Source organism: Dicentrarchus labrax, unplaced genomic scaffold (genome assembly GCF_905237075.1).
Source record: "Dicentrarchus labrax unplaced genomic scaffold, dlabrax2021, whole genome shotgun sequence".
NCBI lineage: Eukaryota > Metazoa > Chordata > Actinopteri > Moronidae > Dicentrarchus > Dicentrarchus labrax.
In genome coordinates this window covers 16,322,185-16,332,574 of record NW_026136713.1, presented here as the reverse complement: position 1 = coordinate 16,332,574, position 10,390 = coordinate 16,322,185, and the positions used below count along the sequence as shown (strand labels likewise).

The following is a 10,390-nucleotide window of genomic DNA, read 5'->3' as shown; positions in this document are numbered from 1 at the left end:
AGAAACAAGCATTAACGTTCTTCTTTTTTTCATTTTATAGATGTCTAAATATTAAACATGCCTAAATGAATACAGATGTGATTGTTTTTGTTTTGATCATGTGTCTCTAGCTCTCTCTACAGCATTTGTAGCTTCACCCTTTTCTTGTTCCTGACGTCCTCATCCATCACATGCCGTCCAAAAATAAACAGATGAAAATACAGGGTGACTAGCCTATTAGACGCTCAATTGGACATCTCTATGAAAAAAAAGCTTGTAGGCCTATATTTGTCATTTTGTTTTTGAATGTTGTGTGTTGTCTTTCAAAAATCAATGATTGTGCAAGACGATTTGTATTTCATCTGACATTAACCGTAACCCATTTTGGTGAACAGGCCACTGGATACAAACAAGTTTAAATAACTTATTATTCAAGTCAAACTAAACTCTGTGTGTGTGTGTGTGTGTGTGTGTGTGTGTGTGTGTGTGTGTCGGTGGGGGGGGGCATATTCTGAACGGTCATGTCAGCCGCACAATATTATTATGGCTATATACACTGATTAATGTTTAATCCTGCCTATTCTCGCGAGAACCGACAGATTCCACGGCCAAATAATGGGAGGCACGGCGCTGGGATTCCAATTGAGACAAAAAGTTATGTTTAGGGTTGTTGTTCAGTAGCCTACGCAATGTTAAGCCGCTCATTATACCCGAGTTCAAAGTTCTCTTACGTGAATTTCTAACAGTTACTCATGAAGTGACGGCAAATGGCCTTTATGCATTTCGCCTGGTGGAGAAAACGCTTACTTCATAAAAAGTTCTCGAGCCCTTAAGTCGCGGAACATGTTGACGGGATGTCCTTTCTTTGTAGCAACCCACATCGACGACTGCTCTGTGAATCTCCTACCCGCTGACACATATGACCGGAGTCTCATGGGGTAGGCGTATTCTCGTCTGGAAAGTGTTGTTTTTATTTGTCCTCCTGTGCAACCAGCTCACTGCTTGAAACTCGACGTGAGCTGAAGATGGCCTTTAACTCGTCTGATATAGAAGAAACGTCAAACTCTTTAATAATGAATGAGCGCGATCGCTTGGATACCGCGGACACCTGTGCGTGCCCAACTACCGCGGAGCTCAGTAAAGCAGTGTCAGTGTCCTTGGGTTTGGATACGGTGTCTTCTCCTGCTCCGCTCAACAACAACATGAACCAGTGCTCCTCCAGCAGCGCCTTTTCAGACTTCGACCCCACTGTGGAGAACAGTTCTCGGGGAGTGCTGGAGTTCGGAGCGGCTCGAGATATGAACTCAGAAGGCAGCGGGTTTCTACTGAATGACACTACACAAAGAGAGGACGACTTTGGAGAGGTGTGCCACGGCATACAGCAGGTAAGCTGCATGGATCTGCTCAGATCGGGTGAAATGGACAGCGCGCAAACCGTGACGCGCGGCCAGGTGATATCCAGATATGTTTGCAAAGAATCAAACTTGTTTCTGAACCCGGTGGTCGAGATGCCCGCGCCCTCCCCGATGGACGAGCTCTTGCCTTTGAAACCATACCCTGCGTACTCTGCCAATCCCAACCTATACAGGGATACCCCGGGTGTGTGGTGCGCATACAGCGGACCACCCGAGCCAGAGAGAGGCGGATCTGGCGGACACACTTTGTTGTGCAAATATTGTAATTGTGGCCAGGTCTCTCGTGGATCCAGGCAGGAATGCCACTGTGTCTGGTACAGCAAGAGCGAGCAGGGTCGTAAAGGTGGCACGCGAGCAGCGATGGCACAAGGGTACGGACAAGTGGAAAGTTACCAAAGTGCGATTCCTCAAGGGCATGCCACTTTTTCCAATATCAAAACCGAACCTTCAGTGTGGGTGGACTGCACAGATCGCAGTTTCAGGTAAATATAACAGATTTTAACCACAATTTTCCCCACTTGCTCTTCATTGGCGTTGGGTCAGGAGTCCTGTCAAGAGACTGTCACATCTTTCCTTATTTAGTCTCATCTTTCTTTAATCAGGAGCAAAATCACACGTGTGTGTTGTGAGCATGTCTGCTTTACAGTTGGCATTAAAGAGTCTTGCAGTGTTGATAGATAGATAGATAGATAGATAGATAGATAGATAGATAGATAGATAGATAGATAGATAGATAGATACTCTATTCATCCCCAAGGGGAAATTCACAGTTTTCAGCAGTATCTGGGATAAAACAGAAGATTTAAAATTTAAGGAGGCATGCAAGGTACTAATAATAATAATAATAATAATAATAATAACAATAATAACAACAACAGGAGGCAAAATGCAAAAGAACCAATAAAATCAATAGCAAAATTGGAGGGTTGGGTTTGGTCCCTTTCATTTAAAAGAGTGTTATGAATTTATGAATGAATATATTACTTTAAAGCTGCTGCAGTGTTTATCTAGATCTCGTATTCATTTCTTGAAATGAATCAAGTGCAATAAACATGATTTTTCTGCAATAAACATGATTATTCTGTATAGTTATTTGTAATTCCTCATGCTGATGTATTGTAGTGTTGTATGTTCTTCTTGGCCTTGGCCAAGTTGTGTTTCAGCATGCAGCTAGACTGAATCAAAGTTCACCTAACTTTCCAGAACTTACATTACTATGCTGTGACTAACTACACAAAACATGAGTTAATGTATCAGTGTCACTATAAACAGGAGATACAGCACCTGTTGCTGATTCTTGGAATGAAAACAAGAAAACGATCTGTTTCCACTTATTGGTTCCTGAGTAACATGTTAAGAAAATACATCTGCAGTTCTTTAATAATCACAGGGTTGCTTGTCTCTTAAATGACTTCACTTGGTGTCATATAATCAATTACGACAGGGAAATCTCCTATTATAATTTGATTGGATTTAGGGAATTAGTGCTCCAAATGACACAACAGGCAGCCTAACACTCTGAGAGTAGACCTAGTGACCTAAATCTGATGGTAGTATGTCTATTGGACTGCCTGACATTATTTTTTACAGACATTGTAGCTGTTTTGAAAAAAACCTTTGAATCCTTAAAAAACAGCATTGCGCCGTGTGTGTGTGTGTGTGTGTGTGTGTGTGTGTGTGCGTGTGCGTGCAGACATGAGGATTTGTTTCCCGGTGTGTACCTCTCAGACAGGAGAGTTTGTCAGGTGTGCGGTGATGATGCCTCAGGTTGTCACTATGGAGCAGTCACCTGTGGCAGCTGCAAAGTATTCTTCAAGAGGGCCGCTGCAGGTGGGTGTGACAGCACGCATGCACGAGTACACCCACACAATTACTAGTGTGCTGATTTTAATTTCTTACACCCACTCGCTCGTTCATGCAGGCAGGGCACAGTGACCTGACATTATAAGGGCGAGTTATTTGTTATCAGCAAACACCCACATATCGTTGCTATGAGTGGAAGCCTAGGCTTTGTTGAACTCGCTCCCTCATCCCCCAGGACTTTTGTGTGCCACCAGGTAAGCAGAACCACCTGTGTGCCAGCCGGAACGACTGCACCATCGACAAACTGAGGCGGAAAAACTGTGCCTCTTGCCGTTTAAAGAGATGCTTTATGTCGGGAATGAGCCTTAAAGGTGAGGAACTAAAGATAAGAACTGAGTGAGAGACAGAAAGAAAAGTATGTGTGACATGAATTTGGAAAACGGGGTCAGGGTGGTGAGATACCTTACTTGCATTGGATCAGAACTTAGTAATCAAATGTTCCAGCTTAAATACAGTGTAACAAATGCATTTCAGCAAAGGCCAAAAGAACATTTTTACTTGTAGCCAATGATCAAGAGCCCTGCCACATAGTTATAAAGAGGAACAGCTCCATGGGCTGATGTAGCCCTGTGTATAGTATTCTATCCCAGTTTAATTCTTGTTTTGTCCAGCTATCAGTTGTGTAATAATCAGACGAAACAACTCAAGATGTTAGCTCCTTATCTCCTTTTTACTCTCTTGCCTTCTACTTGTCTGGGGTGGATTGTAGGTCGAAGGCTGAAGGGAGCCGGACAGACGAGGAACGGAGAGGAGGAGCAACCTCTGGGTCCCTGGGGGCCTGGCGAACGAGGAGAAAGGGCTGGGAAGAGAGATATCATCTTGGAGCCTGGAAGTGCAGCTGCCAGGGCTCAAAGTAAGGATGAATTTCACATAAGTAGCATGCTCAAGTAATGTTGAACATAGTTTTAAAAGATATTGTTTTCTTTTTATACTATTCACCTTGTCTGTGTATCATTATGTGTGTTTGTCTTCAGCAGCATCCCATGCCCTGGCTCTAGGCATCCCACCGAGCTTGCGCTCCTGTCTCTCCCTGCTCAGTGTCTTGCAGACCATTGAGCCGGCCGTGGTCAATGCGGGACATGACCATGCCCTGCCAGACAGCCCCGCGTCCTTGCTCACCAGCCTCAATGAGCTGGGGGAAAGACAGCTGGTAACCGTGGTGCGCTGGGCCAAGGCAATACCAGGTAAACTAGTCCGGTCCAAGGAAACACGCTGCAGGCTGGTCCATGCTATATTTAGGTGTTTCTGCCAAGGTCGTGTGCACTAAATTACTCCAATAATTGTTTCAGGTTTAGCGTAATGTTGGACAAACTAATAAAACTTCATGCCAAGCAAAACACTAGAAGGCCACACTTGAGCACTCGTGTAACTCTGTAGTTTGGAGTAATTTAGACTAGCTTTAAAGTGATCAGGAAAAGTATGTAATATCTCTTAGGCCTCTAGTAAACTTCCATAGTGGAGCAGCCAATCCTACTGCAATGCAAACCAGCCTGTTCAAATATTAACCACTAGAGGGGGATATGATCATATTTAAGCAAAGGCTGGCAGGCTGAAAATGGCCAGCAGTGCACCCATACTGTGATATCCCTGTTGTTGGTATTAGTCTGAAGATTTCACATTTATTTAATTGACCTGTAAAGTGTTATTTTATGATTTCACAGGGGTAGAGATTTGATAAAATAAATGTTTTTAACAGGTTTCCGTGACCTGCATGTGGATGATCAGATGTCAGTGATTCAGTTGTCATGGATGGGGGTGATGGTGTTTGCTTTGGGTTGGAGGTCCTACACACTCACTAACAGCTCCATGCTGTACTTTGCTCCAGACCTGGTCTTCAATGAGTAAGTCACTTTACACGGCTTTCTTCTGTAGAGTTTTAACATTGACATGTTTGAATTAAACAAACTTGTAAGAAGTTTGTCATACCTGGTGCAGTCTCTTATTCAAACAAAGAAAAGTTAGTTTGGGCCTGAACAGCTGTAATAATCATTGTGACACTGGGTTTATTGGAATATCTTGAGATTTCACCTGTCATCACGGTTGGAAAGAAAGGCACAGTGGAATACAAGCTTCAGAGGAAGATTTAAAAATCACTTGATGAACATCGTCTTTTCTAGACGAGACAGTAAACAAGGTTGTTCTGTTCCTACCGTTTTCTTTGCATTTGATACACATGGCCGCAGAGGGATCACCTCAGATGATTTATTCCTTTTCATCTTTACGAAACCATCGATAGAACTGCTACAGCATTGAGTTGTTTCTTTTTTCACTTTGACAAGTTGTGATACACACCGCAACTTCCTCCAGCCTCTATTGAAATGTTTCTGACACTTCAACTGCTGTCTTTTGTCTCGTCTTTGTACTTTTAAAAGCTTAACAAAAAGTTTCTCACTGAATCACTGTACATGGTATACATAAGTCACAATTCCACACCCCTCTTACCAGCAAATTATCTACAGCGTTGAAGGAGGGTGTTGCTCAGACTGCTAAAGCCAGCCACAGGCCCATAGAGCATGTTTCACTTGGTGGTGTTTTGTGCAACATTAGCAAAATACTCGTTCTGTCTACATTAGACCTCTGTCACTCTATTGGGCTGCATTGTAATGGATACGCCTGCCCTTGTTGCTGACCCTCATTTTTCTCTGCCTCCCTGTCGTTCTCTTTTTCCATTATCCATCTCACTCATTTTTTCTCACCTCTGCTGCTTTTTCCCTTCTTTCCTTAGCTCTCGCTTCTGCCACCATTAATTGTCTTCCACCTTTCTATATTTCTCCCTGCCTGACCCTCTCTTGGCTTCTCACTTCTCTTTTTGTCACACCTTGTGCTCCTTCTTCCTCCTCTCATGCTGTTTTTTTTCCCCACAGCGAGCGGATGCAAGTGTCCAGTATGTATGAACACTGTGTGAGGATGAAGCTACTCTCCCAAAGGTTCTGCATGCTAAAAGTTACCCAGGAGGAGTTCCTCTGCATGAAGGCCCTGGTCCTCTTCAGCATCAGTGAGTCGGCTGGGACCACGTCTGTAATAATAAGTTGAATGTCAATTCAGCGAGTGAAATATGACTATAATAGAGTGCAGCCATATTTCAGTGAATTGATGGGATGGATAAAGTCTGTGAGAGTTATTGTTGTGTTCTGGCTTTGTGGTCACAGTGCCAGTGGAGGGCCTGAAGAGCCAGCGTTGTTTTGATGAACTGCGGACCTCCTACATCAAGGAGCTGGACCGCTTAGCCAGCCATCGCGGAGAGACCACCCGTACACAGAGACTGTTTCAGCTCACACAGCTGCTGGACTACCTCCAGTCGGTAATAGCCACAATTCTACTTCACATATGAAAGCACACCATGCCGTGACCTTTATATAAATGTAATTTTATATAAGTATCACAGAACTATGTGAGCAAGAAGTAGTATGTCAAAGTGCACCTCCCAAGTTAACAAATACTGCAATTGGCTCACAGCTATACAGTGTTAACTTATTAACTAACTAAACTAAATCAAGATTGTTTGATCATTTCATGGCTGGATTACTTCAATTGTTATTACATTTATAATTTATGCAAAAGTTCAGTTACAGACGGACCTTTACCAACTATATATTTGGAAAAAGTTGTTGACAAACAGGGGTATTATTCCAATTTGTGCACAAATCCCCAGCCATTAACTAAGGTTAAACACATACCAAAGGGTCATATGACTCCAGTTTTAGCTTCTCTATACTGGCTGCATATCAGGAGGGGAAATGATAGAGTCACCGCCTGCTGGTAGCATTGCTACATTAAAATTAGCTGTATAAGGAGTTAAGCACATAGTCTGTGATGCAAAGCAACTTGATCTAGTCCTGGCCAATGACATCCAGAAGCTGCAGACTGCACTTCCTGTCCAACCTTTGTCACCTACTGTAAAGGAAACATAGCAGCAACAGCACTTCAGATCTGCAGATGAAAACGTGCTGGTGTGAATCATCTACAGACAAATAGTTTCTGCAGTTTTTGTATTTTTGCCACCCACAGACAATGTTTCATTTTAAACCTGCAAAATGTTAGAGTTGTGTTAGCAAGTATAAAAAGTATTCTTATAGTATACAAACTACCAACATGTGATCTCTGTCCTTTGCAGAGGTAGGTCAAATTTGATCTAATCAAAGAGAAATTAAAGCAATAAAAGAAAATGTAGATTAACCAAATTCTGACTGTGAATAATTTACACATCAGAGTCACAGTGGCAGTTCCTGTTTTACAATCACATGCTGAATTATGTTTCTGTTTAATAATTTAATATTCAGTAGAGAAGTGTGACTTAATTATGTTCCACTTTTATACATTGTTTGATTTTAGCTTAGGTGTAATAAAATATTAAATGTAAAACCACAAAATATATCACACAAAGAAAATGGCAGCTTTGCACTTATACCCTCTTCCTCCATACGAAAATAAATTTCAATAAATTAAAAAACGGAATCCAAAATTATAATTAAACAACATATAGACATGCCTGACTGTCCTGTGAGCTTTATGTTTATGGGAGGATATTTGTCAAGGTTTTAGAAGGTCAGAGAAGCTAATTACATTTTGTAAAACTTTTTACAATGATTTTTGTAATGTTGAGGGTTAGAGTTAAACATTTATTTATGTATAGGCCTAAAATCTATGCTTATGTGGATTTGACTTTTTTTTTTTTTATTTGGTTAATGGAGATATGACGTTTCTTGGTAGGGATGCAACCACTAGAGGGTGTAAGTCAACTGATTTCCCTTCTTAATACTCGTAGGATTTTTAATACAAACTGGTAAGAACAAAGAGATATCAAAGTAAAACTCCTGACATCAGTGATTGGGACAAGAAGACCTGGAAAGTTTCCTGCTGCAGCAGTTTTAGCCTTGTGTCTTTCACTGTGGATTTACCCTTAAAGGCTCAGCTTTGTCTGTGTCCCACTCACATCTCAGATCTTCTAATGCCTTATGAGCTAGAGGGCAGCCAGGGATTGTCTGGCAGTGCCTTTTAGGCAGAAAACCCGAGTTGATCAAGACTTTGCAGTTTAGACCCCTTCGGCTTTACCCTGCCTGTGGAGCTTAGAGTGCCACAATGAGTGTCATCTTTTAAATCACCTCTTAAAGCTCATGTCAAAAGACAGAATTCTGTGTCATTTGTTATTTTCTCTTTTATCTGCAGGCTTTGTTCTTTTTCATTGCTTTAAACAGTAAAGCATATCATCTTTGTTATTAATAACCTCTGTGTGATCTCTGCCTCTCTCTCTCACTCTCTTCTCTTTTCCTCATTCTCAGGTTGTGAGGAAGTTACACCAGTTCACCTATGATCTGTTCATCCAAGCTCAGTCCCTGCAGACGCGCGTCAACTTCCCAGAGATGATCTCGGAGATTGTTAGCGTTCACGTGCCCAAGATCCTCTCAGGCATGGTCAAGCCCATCCTTTTCCACAATACAGCCTAGGGAGAAGTCTCTGTGGTTGTCCTATATGTCACCTGAGCTCCAGCACCCAGTCTTCAGCCATTTCTGGTGAAGCTTGAAACAGCTAAAGAGGGTTTTTGATTCTTCCAGCGTATTGTACATATTCTTCCAGCCTATTGTAACTGCATCTACTCCGTTCTTATTACTGCCTGTTATCTGTATCATGCACATCTATTCTGGAGCTGATTAAAACACCTTTTAGCATGCATTCCTCCACACAACAACAACTGGCATGTAGACTTCCTCACATTAACAACATGACAACATGTCATTTTGAGAGGTAAGACAGTGATGAGAAAAACATTTTTGCAGAGTTCACATCCCCATCGCTTTTCTGTGTGCAGTACAGTAGTATGACATTTGCACTAGCTTTTTCCACAATGAATGTTATTGTGTGCACCTGAGGTGAACAAAGTTGCTGATTGACATTTAATAAATGGTTGTGGCATGCATGCTAAGAAGCAAAGCTGTCTCGCCTGAAGGCATACGAGAACTTTTTTTTTTTTTTAGAAGCTGCTCTCATCCATAGAAGTAATGGTCGACTAATAGTTTTAGGTGTCGTCAAAATAAAAACACTTTTAAACTGCAAGTAACTGCAAATTTCAAATGCATATTTATGAATATTGTAATGTCAAAAGGGCACAACAAAAACCCTGAAAAAAATAATTGCACAAAACATAAAAGACTACTCGAATGAATTGAATTTGAATTTAAGTTTGCTTGTTTTTGGTTGTCAAACATTATTCAAGTACAGTTTTTCCCAAGTGGACATTTAATACTGTTGTAACTTTTCTACTGTTTCTTAAAGTGTTCTTTGCAAGTGCTTTTTGGTGCATTATAATGTGTTAATTGTAGCTTTTGACATTTTTGCTAAACGTTAAACGTTCAGCCAAGAATCTGCTCGTTTGTTGCCGCATTGATAGCTTAAGATGTAATAAAACTGATGCATGAGTGTGTATCTGTTTGTTGATAATGAGGGCAGAGTGAAAGACATGCGCACTGTCGCATTATAGCACAAATCTTTTAAAGTGTGGTCTCTTTGTGCATGCTAATGTTAATACAGTGATCTTCCTGTTTTTTTCAGTTTGATAGATTTTTGTCAGTTTGCAATGCAGTCAAGTGGACAGACAGGCTTTAGAAAACATCAGTCAGACAAGTCTTTTTCTACCACTGCATTAGTCACCCTCAGGATTATCTCAGTCAGGTAATAGATCACAGCAGGAAACCAGAACAAGCAGGCCTGGCTGGCTGATCTGATATCAGATAGCTGCTTGTGTTTTAATACCATCTAGTGGCGGCTGTCGAATCTACATCAGTAAACTGAAACTCAACAATAGTAAGACAACATCTGTTGGATCCATTGACATTTGCTTCGTAATGTAATTGGACACAGATTCACTCAGTGTTTGAACACAGTTACCATTAAATAGTCAAAGTCACGAGAGCGGAGTTCATTGCAGTTAAGGAAATAAAGAGTGCTTTTTAATCAGGATTAAATTGTCAAAACTTAATAGGTAATTTGGAAGTAAAAGTTTCATCTTATTTGAATATATATATTATTTGAATATAAATAATATAATTTAACTATATCAGAATATGCTTTTAAAATTGTATTCATAGGAAAGTATATATTTGAGGAAAAATATGTGTATTTAACAGTATTTACAAATG

At 41.0% G+C, this 10,390-nt stretch overlaps 1 protein-coding gene across 2 annotated transcripts; it reads left to right on the top strand.

Moving 5' to 3' along the window:
* Positions 1-563: 563 nt before the first annotated feature.
* LOC127374888 (androgen receptor) lies at positions 564-9,677 on the top strand. 2 transcript variants are annotated; one of them, XM_051420576.1, is made up of 9 exons: positions 564-1,876; positions 3,088-3,224; positions 3,452-3,568; positions 3,967-4,110; positions 4,235-4,441; positions 4,954-5,098; positions 6,122-6,252; positions 6,407-6,558; positions 8,537-9,677. In XM_051420576.1, the coding sequence occupies exons 1-9, from the start codon at positions 1,005-1,007 to the stop codon at positions 8,699-8,701; spliced, it is 2,070 nt and encodes a 689-aa protein (XP_051276536.1). In that variant the 5' UTR covers positions 564-1,004; the 3' UTR covers positions 8,702-9,677. The 2 variants fall into 2 exon arrangements, with proteins under 2 accessions (XP_051276536.1, XP_051276535.1); XM_051420575.1 differs by having other exon boundaries at positions 4,232-4,441.
* Positions 9,678-10,390: the final 713 nt, after the last annotated feature.